This window comes from Bicyclus anynana, chromosome 21, assembly GCF_947172395.1.
Source record: "Bicyclus anynana chromosome 21, ilBicAnyn1.1, whole genome shotgun sequence".
Taxonomy (NCBI): domain Eukaryota; kingdom Metazoa; phylum Arthropoda; class Insecta; order Lepidoptera; family Nymphalidae; genus Bicyclus; species Bicyclus anynana.
The window spans coordinates 9,502,172-9,519,827 of NC_069103.1; the positions used below are offsets into that span (position 1 = coordinate 9,502,172).

Consider the following 17,656-nt stretch of genomic DNA (forward strand, 5'->3'; position numbering starts at 1 on the left):
ATAAGAGTCTTTCTTCAGAATTTGTGATTGTCTTTTAGGAGCTTCAGCTTGGAGGAGGCCTTTGTCCTTTAGGACAATGACCTCCAAGGTTGTTAATGTTGAAAAGGGCATCGATAAGGGCCTTCTAAGGACATTTTTAATCTGCCTCTGGGCCTGTAGCCAACACTAACGCTTCGAAAACTACAAATATGTATGGGTTTAACAAATCAGATCGATAATTTGATCACGTGACCTGTTGACAGAAAATGTCACTCCCATACATTTTTTAATTTTCGAAGCGTTTGCGATTGTAGAAAGAGAAGCGACGTGCCACATGGCTACAGGCCCTTACACAACAAGCCTGTGTATTGTACCACCAATAACTAAGTTTAAGAAACATTGGTAAACAGTAGCAGAAACAGCAGAGCCCTGCATATTCAGGTTGTGGGCGTTAGTGGGAATAGAGTTGCACCAGATCAAACTGACAGTGTCACGTATGTTCTACGTATAGTGTCGTCGTATAGTGTATTGATATAATGTATCCATCCATCATTATCATCACTACAAGTTAAAAATTTTAATTAACCGCTAAAGGGTCGTCGATAAGATGCTTGCCTAGGGTGCTCTCGACATTTTTAATCCGCCTCTAATCGGAATCCTGTCTCACTTAAAAAAAACATATTATTATATGAACAGGTAGCAGAAACAGCAGAGCCAGGATTATTCAGGTTGTGGGCGTTAGTGGGAACAGAGTTGCACCAGATCAAACTGACAGTGCCGCGGATGTTCTACGTGAACCGGCGGGTTGCACGCGCCGAGGAGAGCGGCCCGTACTGGCGGCGCTGTAACCGCGTGCTGCCTCGGGCCAGACCCGCGCACCATTTGTACCAGTACACGGTGCCCGAGACGCTGTATCGGGAGAGATGCCAGTATGTTTTGTTTTTTTTTAATTAAAAAAAAATAATATACTACTATTACGAACTAAGGTTCGAGGATTTGGAATTAAACACCCGATGACTCGTATAAGACTTTATTCCACACCTTAATCCAACAATCAATTCGTAGTCCTAAATCGTAGCAGAGTTCACTATATTTCACTTGTATCGCTTGTGTCACTCCGATGTTCACTTCACTTCGAGCTATCGTCTCCGTTGCTTATTTATACCCACTCAGAACGCTTCCAGATCATTCTGGGAACGCCTTCACACGTGCTATTTATCCCACGGAGTTTACCAAATCAAAACAGTAGATTAACGATCAAAACAACTCGAAGAAGTTAAAAACTCGAAAGGGCGAGCGATTATGAACCCTATGTCTCTAGTAATAGGGTTCTCCGTAACACTATATTTAGTAAGAAATGGATTTAAAAAATAAGAAAACCAATGTTGAATGAAGGTTTACAATATTTGTCAGGACAATTTAATTCACAAATCAAATCCAAACGTATCCAAAGTGAAACAGAGTTCACTTCTCAAGACAGAGAGAGATTCTCCCTGACTAACGCAGAGTAATCCGAGAAAGATTACTTACTCCACGAGAGATGTCGGCGGATCGACCACCACCAGAACACTGCCCTCGACCGTACGGCGTGCGCCTTGTAACACCGCCTGGTCGTCCTACGTCACACTCGCTTCAGAACGAGCCGAACGATAATTCATGCGTCGCTCCGAAAATAGTCTCAAACTTCCCCTCATCCTACACTATATATTTTTAACTATAGCTAATGTTTAGATAAGAGAAGGTGTGATAGTAGAACAACTGGCAGAGATCGATCCCATAACTTCTTGATGTTGAGTCCGGCCCATTGATCGTGGAGTTATTTAGGCTATGTGTTTAATATAATTCAAATTTCATTTTTGTCTGCCTATCCGTCTGATCAGAATAATCTCGAGAACTAATCAAGTGATTTTCATGAGCTACGCCAACCATAATGACAAAAATATCTGCCTTAAGTTATATTTATTAGTTAAGTCGTAATTATGTATTATTTTCTTTTAGAGAACTTATGAGCGAACTGTCTGCGCCAGAAATCGAGGGAATATACGAAACACAAATGAGTCTGGAATTCAGAGTGCTTATGCAACTCGGCTGTATTTGCACTGTCGATCCAACTGAGGCGAGGCGGTAAGAAACTTTATTCTAACCCCTTTTCAAAATAATCTTACTATTTTTCAGTCAGTCCTACAGTCAGGACTTGCCTTAGTTTTGTGATGTCACGATGTTGCTTGATGTCACTTGAGGAATAAACGTCAGACTATGGCATGGCCAATTTTTTGCTTCTCCTAGTCTTGTTTAGTGTTAACGGGCTTATGTGACGTCATGACTCAGATAAATTAGAGAGCATCATGGCTGATAACGTTTTGGGTCGTATTGTCAAAAAAATATTTATAAGTTAAAATTTTCATGTGTGTCTCGAAAAAAATATGATATTGTTTTTTCAAAATGAACAATTTAAGCCTCTTTTGAAAATTTCGTCAACTAGCCTATTGCCCAAGATGGCTGTAACTGCAATTATTATTGGAAGAAAGAAAAACTAAATGTTACTTATGACCCAAAGTCACAAGGACTTTCGAAGACGCAAAAGCACTAAACTAACGAAGCAGTGTATTAATACTTTTCTTACACTACATTCTTGCCTTTTAATTCAAATTCAATTATTACCAGAATGTGTAAAAATATTAAATTTATATGTTATCTTATGTTATGTTGAGTTTTGTTGTTTTCAATTTTTTTTTTAATATTTACGTTTTATTTTACGTTTTAGTTTAATTCAATTTGGTACAAACAACATGGACTCCTTTACACTAAGTCAGTTACAGTTTAAAAGTGTAGCTCATCAGCCATATCTACAAAAACAGGTGTGTATTTTCCACTAAAACGCATTATTTTTACATTTTCTGTATTGATGGCGAAACCGAAGAAAAGGACATGCTAAGTACGTAACTCTGCTCATGTTGTACTTTTAGAAGTTTATACGAGTACTTCTTTACTTATTGGACATCTTTGCGAATTAGGGATATAGTTGACGGAATAGGACTCGACTAATTATATAAGGACCTGCTTCGCTAGACGTTACTGTTCTGTCAAAGTATATGATCAATGCGATTATAAAAACTGTCTCTATAGTTTCGTCGGTTAAAGAGCTCCGTAAAAAGTACCTTTTTGTGTAGTTGAATGGTGTAAAAAACGGTCAGCAACTTAGTAAAAGATATACCTAATGCAAGGTAGTTTTCCTCAAAAAATTACAGACAATTATGATCGTGAATTTGGGGCGACACTAGTCCTTATGTAATTAGTCTGAGGCATAAGCAGATGACAAGGTAGGCCTAGAATGCGTCAAAGAATTATCTTTTGACGAGAAAGATATTGCCGACAAATGGCGGCGGAATCAAAAATACCGCTTTCTCTTTCGTCCTATCGCAATGAAAGGGAGAGAGAGAGGATATTTTCAATTTCGAGTCGACAAATCTCTCGTCTCAATATGATCTCAGGCCTACTATTTAGTGGTAGTACCTAACGTAGTTGGAAGGGTCAAGTTATTTTATATTTTTAGGATGGAGTGTCGCCAATAAAGCACATATTCCTGTATCAACACTCAGCGCCCAACTCGAGTCGCAGTATGTGGGCCCTGATACTGGGCCCTGTGAAGAAAGCTTACATATTTGTGTTGGACACAGTGAAGACCAACCAAGTGCCCAACATGAATACTTTGTATTCTGCTGAGCGGACTGCCAAGTATGTATTTTTATTGAACTAGAAATTAGCGCTTGGCTAAAATCGTACCTGCAGGCCTAGCATTAACGACATATATTGTAAAGAGAAGTTATTTATTAACCCCTTTGCATGGTAATTTAAGCCTTTACTAACCTCTAATATTTAAATGTTTTCTGTCTCAAATAAATAAAAATACAAATAGAAAAAGAAATATTGTCGTTCAATAGCGGCGAAATGGTAAATGTCACTGTCTTTTTCATTGTAATATTTTTTTGTAGTTTGTTTTGTATTTATTGTAGCATTTTCTTAGCTTTTTCTGTACGAGCGAATAGCAACTCGATGGTGCGAATTTCGAATTTTCGTATTACTATAGAATGAGAAAGGCTATAGAATGAGAGTTCAATAGCGGCGAAATGGTAAATATCAGATATATGTAAAACAAATGTATACACGTGGCGCATAATTTAAATATACATATAATATGTATAGTGTCAAGTGACGACGCAGTCTACTAAGAATGACAAACTAAATGTAGTTTGTTTCACTTTGTAATTATAAATTAATAACTAACAGTGTTTTAAGCCGGCCAAAAAATGAAAAGGTTTTGGAATGGGTCAGATTTTAGACCCTTCAACCATGGAGTTATTGAGGCTTTAAATATTCAGGATCAATCTCGGAACAGATGAGAGCACTCTACCAGGTCAAGAGCTCAGCTGGGAGGTGGCCGCGGAGTCAGAGGGGCGCGCGGTGTGGCGCGGGGTGCAAAGGGCCCTGCAAAGATACCGCGACGAGCGCTGCGGCCCGACTGTCGTTGCTCTACAGACCGCCTTATCTCCGGCTGCGTTGATCGCTTTGATGCCAGGTTCAGTCTATATTTTTTCAATATCAGCTTTGGTTTCTGGTTTCATTCGCGTGGTTTGTTGGACAAATCCAGATGAAATTTGTATGTGTGCTATTTCATACTATAATCTACCTTTGTGCTAAATTTTATTAAAATCCTTTCAGCTATGCTGGATTTATAAATTGTTTATTTGATTGACTGAACTATACTATCTTTTATTGCTGTTTTTGAATTAAAACTTTTTTACGCACGCTTGACTTGGGGAGTAAGTCGGGGAATGCGTTACGAAGAGTGTAATCGGGCGAAGCTTTAACATACGTGCTGATGTAGTGAAACAGTGTTTGGATTTAAACTACCATAGATGGCGTTCTTAGAGAACTTTGAAACAATCCCTTTTTGTACATTTCAAGATTCTGTTGCGATAAAGTTATGCCTGGGGCACATAGATGGCTCTATGTTTTTTACTTTTGAAAGAAGTTTTACTTCAGTCTTGTTGTCTAGTCTTTGACTCGAACATGTTTGATCATGACTATATATTTTTGACAGAGGGGTAACCTCTAGCGAGGCAGGTCCTATAGAAGGTAATTGGTCTGAGTAATATTAATATAATAATGATATTTTTCATTTTTTCTTTAACCAGGTCTATCCGATTTCCCTCTGGTACCGCTGCACGTGCGTGACGTAGAGTCGCTATACAACACGCTGGAGTGGCAGCGGCTGGGCGCGCGCGCCATCGTGCGACACTATCTCAACCTGGACTCTGTGCTCAATCTCACTGTCGAGCAGTGCAGGTAATGAAAACCCTTCGTTTCATTTTGGTTCTTACTTTGGACACTAATTATTTTTTGTTTCAAGCCAATTCTGATATACAGAAAAAGAAAATTCAAATTGGTCCAGCCTTTCTTAGTTTTTTCTGTACGCGCGAATAGCAAATCGTTGGTTATGTGTAAGAGGAGATTAGCTTAAGTATGTTGAATACAGGCTGACATCACTAGGGCTTCTGTAACGATGTTTTATAACTCGCTGGTGCGAATTTCGAATTTTCCTCTTACCATAGAATGAAAAAGACAAAGATGAATTCGAAACTCGCACTTGCAAGTTTTACAAAATATTGTTACGGAGTAGCACCACTGATTTGTAAGGGTAAAACTTAAAATACTGAATAGAAAGCCTATCATGTCTCACAATTCCAACTAAGAGTGTAACAAAATACTAAACCCTAGAGTAGCAGAGAATAACTTCGAGCAGTGCCCGAGGATTGTTTTTCTTAGAGCACGTTTAAAGGTTCCCCTTGTCGACGCAAGACTCACCTTCACTGCTCGAGTTATTCTCCCCGCTTAACTTCGCGCTAACATGTATATAAAATAAAAAATCTGATCTGAAAGGTTTACAATATATGCAAAAATATGTAATATTCAGGTGTTGCAAACCCTTTTCAGGTTGAAAAAGTATGTAGGTAATATTCAGATATTGTAAACCTTTTTTCAGGTACTTCCACTTGCCTCTCGGCAACACTGCGGCGGACCCGACGCAGTTCGGCGCTGACCTGTTCTTTGCACGACACCTCGCCAAACACAACTTTGTGCTGTGGTGCTCCAGCCTGGAAAGACCAGATCTGGGCGGTAGAGAAATTGATGACAACAGGTAAATACTATTTGTTTTTAGTATGGAAATTTTAGAAAAATAATCGCTTTAGCATAGTTTTAAACGAATACAAATGGACACAACGTGAATTTAGTCTATTTTTTGTAATAAAGTGTATTGTCATAACTTAAGAACTATAGGCAAACCGAATGAATGTTGGATGAGTCCTCATCTGCCTGCGCAGTACACGGGTACGGAGGGTATGACAACAGGCATGAGGACAGCAAGATTATTGTCAAACGCAAAATGGCGACACTCCAATCTAACACCATCCTCAGGTTTAACTTAACGAGATTAACCAAGGATTCAATGTGCTCGAGGATCTCAAAACCACTGGGTCTGGAGTTTTTAATATAGTGTGACGAGCGTTTAAAAGAGAATTACATTAACAATTAATTAACATTTGTTGTAGATATGTATGTATGGTTTGTGTGATCTCATCACCAGGCTAGTGACCGAGGCGGAGGAGTGGTCGGGCTGCAGCCACAGTCTGAGCGGCGCGTACGGCGGCGTGTGCGTGGCGCTGGACTGCGACGCGCTCGCCGTGTGCGCGCTGCTGCAAGCGCACCATATATTGCAGGTTTGTGTGATCTCATCACCAGGCTAGTGACCGAGGCGGAGGAGTGGTCGGGCTGCAGCCACAGTCTGAGCGGCGCGTACGGCGGCGTGTGCGTGGCGCTGGACTGCGACGCGCTCGCCGTGTGCGCGCTGCTGCAAGCGCACCATATATTGCAGGTTTGTGTGATCTCATCATGATCATCATCAACATCATCCTCGTCATCATCATCATCATCATCATCATCATCATCATCATCATCATCATCATCATCATCATCATCATCATCATCATCATCACTATCATCCATCATCCGTCGTCATAGTGATCATCGTCATTAACTATCATCATCGCCATTGACACCACCATATATCTATGGCACTAGTCTCCGTTGAGAATAAAAAATATAAAAAATCTATAGTCACTGGTGCAAGTGATATATAGCGATAAAAACGAAAGTGAAGAAGTAAATCATGTTAAACGCCCTAAAATTACTTAAATGGCCAAAATACTTGTGTGTACAGGTGGAGGGAACTAGCGTAGCAACGTCGTTTGGCGCTCAGCACGCTAACATTCAAGATGTCATGGCGTCCACAGGTAAGATCTACAACAAGTCAAACATACTCATATAATGGGATGATTACTTGTTGATAAGTATCCAATAAACTGCATACTCAGATTATCATCACTAATAGGCATCTAGTCAATTATGGACATAATTAATGAATCACAATTGATGTAATTAAAAAAAGAAAAGTTTGTTAATCTAAATATATAAAACTCAAAGGTGACTGACTGACATAGTGATCTATCTACGAACAGCCAAAACCACCGAACGGATCGGGCTGAAATGTGGCATGCAGGTAGATGTTATGACGTAGACATCCGCTAAGAAAGGATTTTGAACCAATTGTATCTTCAAGGGGATAAAATAGGGCATGAAAGTTAGTATGAAACTTTGTCAATTTTGCGGCGATTTGGCTGAAATTTGGAATGAAAATAGATCAACACATAGGCTACTTTTCATCCCGGAAAAATCCATAGTTCCAGCTGAATTTGTGAAAAACTGAATCCCACGCGGAACAAGTCGCGGGCTTTTAGGTTATAATCATTGAAAACAATACTGAAAAATGTGAGGTTTCTCTGTCTCAGACCAAAGTTTGCCTTTAGTTATATGGTTGTTGTCGTGTAGGCGCAAACGCCACGGAGACGTACGACGAAGCGGCGCAGTGCAGCGCTGCGTTCAAGATCCTGCGGACGATGATCGCGTCGTGGCTGCGTGACGTCACACTGTACAAGAACGTGTTCGCCGACTATCAGATATCGCATTTTTACAGGCGAGTACGGATACAACTGCTGTGATGCATACTATTTGTAAATATTTCAAGAAATCTACAATATTGAATAAGTAATTGGAAAAGGAGATGGTCCAAAATTGTATGGAGCCCAGGATCAGTCATTGTACCCTGGCGGAAATAAAAGAAAATATTTTTTTAACTATTTTTGATTATACAAATCTACGAATTTACTTTAATTCTTTCGAAATAAATTTCATAATAGTGTTGCATTTCTCTCTTAAGAAATGCAACACTATTATGGATAATAATGGCGGATTGATGACGTTTTCAATGCAGTAGTTGTTTTGACGTTTGCTGTCAATTGCCATGTCATATGTTGTTATGTTGTTATGGGAGCCATCTTGATATAACTCAAAAACTTGGGTTTTAATTTTATTTATTTCTTTTTATTTAGTTAGATTTATTCACTTATTTAGATTTTAATAAAATCGTTGTAATTTTTTTTTTGATACAAGATACAAGGAGTGCACCTAAAATGACCCATCTCCTTTAAAAAAATTTCAACATCTTGAATATTATGGATAATTAATTGTAATCTATATTTTATTTTATTTATTTACAATCACGATCACGAATCACGATTTAATTGCGAAAGATTTGCGATGGCAAGCAATCGCTTCTACTCACTTCTACTATTAATTAAATCACGCAATTTACATAGAATAAGGTCATAAAAAAGCCGTCCGTTCGCCTCTCCCGATTACACTTTTCGTAACGCATTCACCAGCTGACTCCCCAAGAAAATGACAAAAAACTTATGAGTATGTTTGAGCGTGACGTAACCAAATTCAGACCAAATTAAATTGTATACCTTTTTTGCAAACATAGAGTATATTAAAGGGATCAATAAGAGATTTTTTGTACAGATGGCTAAAGACACCAACTTCACTGCTGTACGACCCGGCCCTGCGACGAACTCTGTACAACCTTATGAAGAAGATGTTTCTCATGTTGGTGGCTGAATTCAAAAGATTGGGCTCGCAAATTGTTTTTGCTGACTTCAATAAAATCATACTTTTCACAAAAAAGAACTCTGTCATGGATGGCATTGGTAAGTCCAAAGTTGATCACAAATATATGAATAAGTTAATAGTTAAGGTACAGTCCGATGCAAACCTTTTCCTTTTCCTTAAATATAAATATGCTTATAGGCCATTCATCAAAAATGCTTGTAAACTACTTAAAATAAATTAATTTTGAAACATTATGCCGTTTTGGAAATTAGCTGCCGTTGTCATAAAGTACCACCCGCCGTCGCGTCTTAATAAAAACAAGACGCGTGAGGCGTTAGAGGTGGGAGACAGGCGCGCGCCGGTCTATGCCCTGCGGCTGCGCTGCTACGTTACCGCTGATACCTAAAATTTTGCATTGAGCATCTTTACGCACGATGTTTTGAAACGTCATAAAGTTTGCATCGTACTATAAATTGTGCTAACGTTTAGCCATAAATATGTTCTGGTTTTTCCACACTTATCTGATATTGGACTGCACCAAGTTTTCATACATGTCTGTAATAAACAACATTGGTTCAAATTGCTTTAATATGTTTTTTTTTTGTTTTAGGCTATGTGGAATTTGTAGTGCAGAGCATAAGGAATAAAGAATTGTTTCACGGCATCGATATCAGATACAAGCAGTGCTGGTCGTATCTTCTGTGGCTAGACGAAGCCAATTATGCAGGAATTGAGGTATAATTAGTAGAAAAATAGGAATTAACATAGTGAATTGAATGTAGTGTAAATAATAAATATCGTTTTTCAGGGTAAATTACCTCCAGGATTGGTTGAAGTGGGGTCATCTCAAGTGCCCAACGCTACTGAAGAGGAATCAGAAGAGGTGAGTTCTCATTAGTTATTAATAACTATGCGTTATACTAGTAAAATAATCATTTAAGGCGACTTTGAAAAAAATAATCTTGAATTATGTTTTATATCTGGACGTTTTGTTGGGCGTTAAATTTCTTCAATCAGACTGCAAAAACTTTTGGAAAAGTAATGCCGATTATTCTGGGTAATATTACTAACATCCGGCTCGAAGGACCAAAAATATCGACTTCTGCAGTTATGGTCCATAAGCTTTATATGCGCACTATGACGAATATGAATATTATATATAGGCAAAAGACAGACGAATGTCGACCAACAGGAACCAAATAGAAAATATCGTTGTCTCTTTCGTCTTATCACAAAGAAAAACAGAGCGATATTTTAGCGATTAAAAGAAGTTTGCAACAAGAAGAAAGTTATATCTAGTACATATAGTAGTAAGAAAGAAGAAAGCTATATAAATAGTAGTATCATGTAAATAACTTTAAGCACTTAAGAAAACAATTAAAAGCCTCAATAGCTCAACGATAAGGGCGGTCGGACTCATCACCGAGGGTGGTGGTTCGATCCCCGAACGTTGGACTATTGTCGTACCCACTTACAGTCTTTTCGGACTAGTTTGAGGGAATTGGAATAAGATTCAAAAAAAAACAAAATTCATTTATTTCAATTAGGCTTAGTTCACAAGCACTTTTGAAACGTCAAGATTATGTCATAATTTAATTTAATCTAATGGTGGTAATAGTCGAAAACCATTTTTACCACTATTTTACAAACTTAAATAAAAATAAAAAAAAGATATGGCAAATATTCCTTTTATATAAAAAAAATTGTTTTCATATCACACACAGACGCTTTTATTTTATTGATTTTATATTGGATCAATGTTTATTACAAACAGGGTGAAGTAACAATGCACTGGAACATAGCGAACTTCATGCCTTCGACCGTTGTCCGCGAGGCGTTCTACGCCGGCGTGGCGGGCTTCCTCAGCGCAGCGCACTCCGCGCCAGAGAGACTGCCTGCTCTGCTGGCGGGGGAGATCTCGCAGAAATTATTCCAGTAAGTTGTACTCTCAGACCAATTAAGAAGAAGACGAATATCTTAGCATTCCATGGATTCACCGTGCGGGTGCCGGGTCCATCGCGTGGTAGAGAGAAAAACTCCAGGCAGAGTCCTGAACTTGTGACTACAGGATGTAGGGTTAAGGAATTCCTTGACGATCGATCAACACTCCCCGTTCTCTGCTCGTGTTGTTCTTCCTGTCTAGCCAAATTTGGTAAGATCCTATTAGAGCAGCTTTGGATAATCGTTCTATTATAGAACTAGCTGCACTTCTAGAGAGGCCAAGGTCTTTAAGCAAGTTATAGAGAGATTTTGCTGGTAATCCTCTCGCACCCACTTCTACGGCGTACAGAATAACTACATAGCCATTTTTAGTTAGTTCATTTGTAAGGTCATAATATTTATTCACTTTATATAATATTTATTCAGTATCGCACCCAAATTAACGAACGTCATTTTCTGAGGAAAACGAGCATAGATTTGGTATATATCTTATACAAAACTAAAAGTTTTGGCCCGTTTTTTACACCATTCAACTAAAAAAAGGTATTTTTACGGACGAACATGATTACAACTATGAAATATCGATAATAAAGAGACAGTTTTTATTATCGCATTAGATCGTTGATCATATACTTTGACAGAAAAGTAACGTCTAGCGAGGCAATTAGTCTGAGATCATAGCCATAAAGCTTGTATGGTTTTGAAGTTGCTAATTATGAAATAAAGGAATTGTACCTCCAAAGCCCCCGGCGTCGTGTGCTCCGGCCTCGCTCGTTTTGGAATTGGATGTAGTGGATATCTACGTCTTGTCGTGCAAAACAATGGGATGATTGTGTGTACTAGTTTGAAGAAAGTTAATTTAAATTTCACCAGTAATCACTTTATATTATTTGAGTTTTCTTAATGCGCGGCGCGGCTATTTTAGCGTGTAGCAGCCATCTTCTTTTTTTCTTGCGATGTTAGCGCCACGGTCGCCTTTTGGCGGCGGCGGTTTACGCGGGTGGTTTCAAATATCGACTTAGCTTATACCTCGGGTTCGCTTATGTTTCGCTTTACTTATCCGGAGCTCAGAGATGAACTCTTGGATCTCATCATTAAAATGCTTCGATGACGTTATTCAGAATGACGGAAAAGATCAACCGCCGAATGCCGACGTTGAAGCTGGAGGACATCGGCGCGCAGCCGGGCCTGCGTGTGGACGCGCTGGAGGGCCTCACGCCCGCATTGATGTTCGTCAACGCGCTGTGCAAGGTGCTGGCGCTCGACCAACACTTGGATGACGAGGTATTTGACACTTTTTATTAAGTTTTTGCAAAAAAAACATTAAAAAAATTATCAAATTGGCCTGGAAGAGTTCTTTACTCTGTAAATTAAAACAATGTCAAATGACGTCATTTTGAATCCAAGATGGCGGGTTCCCTAAGATTTAAAGTAAGTATTTCCTTGACATGGATAGAGAGACGAATGTCTTAGCATTCCATGGATTCACCGTGCGGGTGCCGGGTCCATCGCGTGGTAGAGAGAAAAACACCTAGCAAATAAAAAAAAATCTAATGCGTAAAACTAATTGATGACACCTATTTGATTGATGTTAATCCTACTAATATATTAAACGCGTTTATAATATTAGTAGGATTAACATCTTTGTATGTTGATATGTTTGTATGTTTGTTACTCTTTAACGCCGCTACTACTGAAGCGATTTGGCTAAAATTTGGAATGGAAATGGATTTTATTCTGGATTAACACATAGGCTACTTTTTATCCCAAAAAAATCCATGGTTTCCCGAGATTTGCGAAAACTGATGATTTTAATGATATGAATGTTTGTTACTCTTTCACGCTTTGACTACTTAACCAAATTAGCTAAAGTTTGGTATTGAGATATATTATAGCATGGATTAACACATAAGCTACTTTTTATACCGGAAGAATCCATTGTTCCCGAGGGATTTGTAAAAAACTAAATTCCACGCTAAGTCGCGGGCGTCCGCTAGTTTATTTATAATATTTTCAGGTGACGCTTCTAAGACGTAATTTGCTGCGGCTGATCGGCGTGGGCGAGTTCAGCGGCGCGGCCGAGTGGCGCGAGCCGTGCGCCTCGTGCGTGCTGGGCGAGGTCATCTGCAAGGTGTGCAACCACTGCCGCGACCTCGACCTGTGCCGCGACCCGCACCGCCAGCACGGGGACCCGTGAGTGACTAGCTTTGTGATAAATACGTTCAACCATATTGATATGTTGGAAAAGACATGCGAATTTGCGAGTTTGAGGCAAAATCAATTATTAGTGCTCGGTCAATTTTGATTTTTACTACGAATTCTATTTAATTTCTGTAAAAACTGTTTCATTTTGCTTACTGTTTAATGCGTTTTATGCCTTTATCACTTTATGTGGGTAGTGCGTTTTTCATCCCACTTCTGAAGTTAGCAAAACTACTCAGAAGTGTATTTAAAAAAAAAGAAAATTAATGTTGAACAAAAGTTATGATTAACAGAGAATACCTTGAGCAGTTCTACGGGCTTGTGACTCTGGATTTTAAGGGATCCTTTCCGACTAGCCAACACTCACCTTTACTGCTCAAGTTATTCTTCCCGCCCATCCCAAATAACCAATGAAGATTACACAACAAGAGTTGTGGACGGGTAGAACGCCGCGAGACCACTGAAGCCGACCGTTTACCGAGCACCTTAAATCGCTAGTCGCTTCCCATCTCTAACTCCCACTTTTACGGAAACAAGTCGCGCCATCTAGCGTAGGCACAAACCAACACCTCAGACTACTATTTCCTACAATATATTTTTTTTTCAGCCCTGTCTGCCTCTGCCCCACTTGCGGCACTGCTTATGAGAATCAAGAGTTGGAATGGCGACTTATCGAGGCGATGAACAGGCGAGCTATGACGTACACACTACAGGATCTGGTCTGCACAAGGTGTCGGCAGGTATGTCTATATTTTTAATTAATTGAGCAAATCTACTTTTAGAAAAGTATGTTTAAGTAAATAAGAACTGTACTACAGTTCAACTACATCTACATAATTAGATTGTGGGTTTGAATCTTGACCAAATCAATAATCCTTTTTGATGTCTGGGTTGAGGTAGTTTAAGTAACGTTCCCATGGCCCTGTTATTAAGCGACAAAAAAAAACAAAAAAACAAAAATCATTTATTTCAAGTCAGTTTATAAGCACTTTTGACACGTCAGTTGACTATTTTTAAAGATTCTGAACAGTCTTGCCTCTCCGTGGCGAGACGGTACCCATGACGATTTCCCCACATACAAAAAAAGTTTTGGAAACATCCTGTTTGTCAATCAAAACTGGAAATTATAATATTTTTGTATAATAAGCACAGGAAAATCCTGAATTTATGTCCATTTATTTTTCCTTTTCTCTTTACAGATAAAGCGAGAAAATCTGTCAACAGTGTGTGACTGTGCAGGAGATTTCACAACTCTAGTACCTCTACAAGAAGTCAGAACGCAGCTGGCTACGTTCAAAACCATTGCAGAGTATTACAGAATGCTGTTGTTATTGGAACTCATTGAATTTAATTTAAGTAACATGTGATATAATTATTAAGCAATTTTTTATGTAGTTAACAATTTATAATATCAATGTAAAAATAAAATGTTTTTAAATTAGAAAATCTTTTAGTTGATCTTTTAATGGCTTGAAAAACTGCCTGTACAGGATGCCTTTTTTCTGTTTATTAAATTTCTATGAGAAATATGCATTAATCTATACTAATAACAAAGATGCAAAGTAAGTCTGTCTGTTACCTTTTCAGGGCTAAACAACTGACACAATCAAAATGAATTTTGGTATTATGATAAATGGGACCTTAGAGCAAGACATAGCCTACTTTTTATTTCAGAAGGGGGAGAAATAGGTAGGAGTGTATGGAAAGTTGAATAGAATAGGATAGTGATAGCGATAATAGAATAGAAAACCTAAACCCCGTTTTGAGTTTATATTTTAAAATTTCTTCAATCTCATTATATTTTTTTCATCATTCATCATGAAATCTCAAATACCGCTTGATGTACAAAGCTAAAATTTGGCAGGCAGGTAGTTTATAGTTTGTAGGTATCCACTAAGAATGGATTAAAGAGGTCTAATAAGGGCAAGCTAAGTCACTAGTAGATTATACATTGATTGTATAAAATCCTTGAATTCAGTATGTATATGCGCAGCATTTATAAATAGTATGTGTTGTGAATTAATATAGTTTAAGAATTAAGATGCCAGTCAATTTGTAATGTACTAGTTTAACTATATCTCAGCCCTTAATTGGATTGGTTGATGTGTAAAACATCAACCTAGAATGCTAAATCACTTGACAAGCAAAGCATTGCCAATTTTTTGCCACAGAAGTCCTCATAAGCTATGTCTCCCAGTACTAAATAAATTATTCAGTAGCAAGCGAAAGTTCAATCTTTTACAAATGACAAGCATTACTATATCACAAATAAGTGATAATATACCAATGTTTTGACTCATGCTTAATTAAAGAAGGTAGGTAGAATAAATTAAAATGATGAATAGTAATCAATATTTATATTACATTAATTGGAATAGAACATAAACATAATAGCAGAATAATAAAAATAAAGAATGCATCATATCATTTGCAGAGATTAGAGAGTGCTCCTCTCATCATTGGTTGTCTGTCCCAATCCTTTGGCAACTTCACTTATACATAGCCATTGTCCATCAGCGTTCTCTCTCCATAGGCTGACTTTGTTGTCTCCGCCTGACACTGCTAATATATTTCCTGTTAACGACCAGCTAACGCTCCACACAACATCGTCAAAAGTGTTAAGTATTGTAGGTGTCCATGAAATATTATCATCACTCGACCATATGACTACTCTTTTGTCTTGTGAACAGCTAGCTATCATGGATCTCTGTAATCCAAGCGAAGGGGCCCAGGCTACGTCTCTAACCCAGTCCATGTGCATATCCAAGCGTTTCTCTTCTATCCATTGGTCACCTTGCTCCTTCCAAATCTGTGAAAATATAAAAGATAAACAAAATAATTATGGCATCTCAAGACTAAGGCGAGTCCACCTTATAGGTTTTAAATAGCAGATGCTGCACAGTTCCCCATGGTTCCAATTCCTACATGTGGAATGAGGGATAAAATTTAGCTTATAGCACTTGGGATAGTGTAGTTACCCAACAGTAAAATAATTTTTTAAATTGGTTCAGTAGTTTCACTATTAAATGAAACAAACAATCAAATCTTTCCTCTTTATAATATTAGTATAGATAAAGTAAGAAAGAGAGCAAACTAAACTATAAACTACTAGCGGACGCCCGTGACTTTGTCCGCGTGAAACTCGATGTAAACTTTCAACTTCCCCTACCCAACTCTATCCCTACCCTACTCCCTACCCTACCCTACCCCAACCCTACCTCTACCTTTTCCTGAATTTTCTTTGCTATAGACCTCACGGAGCCCGAGACCTTTCCAACTAATGCAACCGTGGAAATCGGTTTGTGCATTCTGGAGTTATAGCGTCAGGAAGGAAAACCCGACTCATTTTTATATAGTAGAATATGACACTATAACCTATCAGAAAGTAATGAAAATTGGCCCTATTTGTTATTATTTATACTTCTTCTGTTTTAGATAGGTTAATTTTTATAGCATAGAATGGCAAATGTTAATATTAAAAGTACAATAACTTGTGTAAGAAATTACATAGGTTTCCACTATTCACACTGGAACAGAAGTGCACATTTAAAAACTCGAGGCACATCTAATTGCCATAGACATACAATTTCTCAAAGTTTAGAATGAATTATTTAACAAATACCTTGATCAAATTATCACATCCACCAGTTACTAATCTTTTGGGGGCATCTTTATTAGTGAGGGGATCTAAACTTAAATCAGCGGATATTGCAGGGCACCAACTGACAGAATTAACTCCAATAGCATGAGCACCAGGGACTTTCTTCACATCCCACGTACTGCCGTCTTGATTGTAGGTTAATATGGATATAGAGCCATCAGAGCTGCAACAGGCTAGTATCAAGCCGTATTCGGCCGGCGCCCACGCTACTGCGTTCACTGAACTCTCGTGCCCCGTGTATTCATATAGTTTACTCCATTCTCCTAACTCTTTCCATATGATAACTTTTCTATCATATGAGCAGGACGCCAGTAGATTGCCAAATTTAGGATGCGCCCACGCTACTTGCCATACAGGTCCAAAATGCCCCTTTAAGTCGGCTGCAAGGGTTTGTGTACCGCTTTTGATGTCGTAAATTTTCACTGAATTATCAGACGAACACGTCGCTAATCTCAGCCCGTAGTAGTCTAATTCCGCATCGTGTATCATATCCTCGTGCCCAGTATCGATAGTATTTAATACACTTATCATTTTGAATTTTTTTTTTCCACGATTTAACAAAATACAGAAACCCTCGCTTATTTATTCAATAAGTTTGGTTTACGTTCGGGTTTTCGGCAACTTTTTCTGACTTTTCTGGCATGTCAAAAAAGTTGACGTGGAAGACAATGTTGCCCTTTGCCAATGATTTTAAATAATTTTAGTGATGTCCATGATGTATTCTCTAGTGCTGCTCTGTTGTTCTGCTGCTGCTGCTCTCATATGTTTACTTGTTAAAAATACTATGGCCTTCGACCATTAATTTTA

At 38.4% G+C, this 17,656-nt stretch overlaps 2 protein-coding genes across 2 annotated transcripts in view; one reads left to right on the forward strand and one right to left on the reverse strand.

Moving 5' to 3' along the window:
* The window catches only part of LOC112044358 (DNA polymerase epsilon catalytic subunit 1), a 31,110-nt gene extending 16,476 nt beyond the window's left edge, over positions 1-14,634 (forward strand). The window contains exons 25-42 of the mRNA XM_024080181.2: positions 676-908; positions 1,978-2,103; positions 2,744-2,837; positions 3,533-3,714; positions 4,359-4,555; positions 5,175-5,325; positions 6,023-6,178; positions 6,626-6,758; positions 7,259-7,331; positions 7,927-8,071; positions 8,959-9,143; positions 9,656-9,780; positions 9,854-9,928; positions 10,820-10,980; positions 12,108-12,270; positions 13,004-13,179; positions 13,796-13,928; positions 14,388-14,634. Coding sequence (XP_023935949.1) covers positions 676-908; positions 1,978-2,103; positions 2,744-2,837; positions 3,533-3,714; positions 4,359-4,555; positions 5,175-5,325; positions 6,023-6,178; positions 6,626-6,758; positions 7,259-7,331; positions 7,927-8,071; positions 8,959-9,143; positions 9,656-9,780; positions 9,854-9,928; positions 10,820-10,980; positions 12,108-12,270; positions 13,004-13,179; positions 13,796-13,928; positions 14,388-14,555 — 2,676 coding nt within the window. The 3' untranslated portion in view covers positions 14,556-14,634. The remainder of the gene's footprint in view (positions 1-675; positions 909-1,977; positions 2,104-2,743; positions 2,838-3,532; positions 3,715-4,358; positions 4,556-5,174; positions 5,326-6,022; positions 6,179-6,625; positions 6,759-7,258; positions 7,332-7,926; positions 8,072-8,958; positions 9,144-9,655; positions 9,781-9,853; positions 9,929-10,819; positions 10,981-12,107; positions 12,271-13,003; positions 13,180-13,795; positions 13,929-14,387) is intronic.
* Positions 14,635-15,530: 896 nt separating this feature from the next.
* On the reverse strand, positions 15,531-17,502 carry LOC112044339 (protein SEC13 homolog). Its single transcript, XM_024080159.2, has 2 exons — positions 16,811-17,502; positions 15,531-15,997 (listed from the first exon to the last, which is right to left on the reverse strand). Exons 1-2 carry the CDS (start codon positions 17,378-17,380, stop codon positions 15,626-15,628), a joined length of 942 nt encoding a protein of 313 aa, XP_023935927.1. The 5' UTR covers positions 17,381-17,502; the 3' UTR covers positions 15,531-15,625.
* Positions 17,503-17,656: the final 154 nt, after the last annotated feature.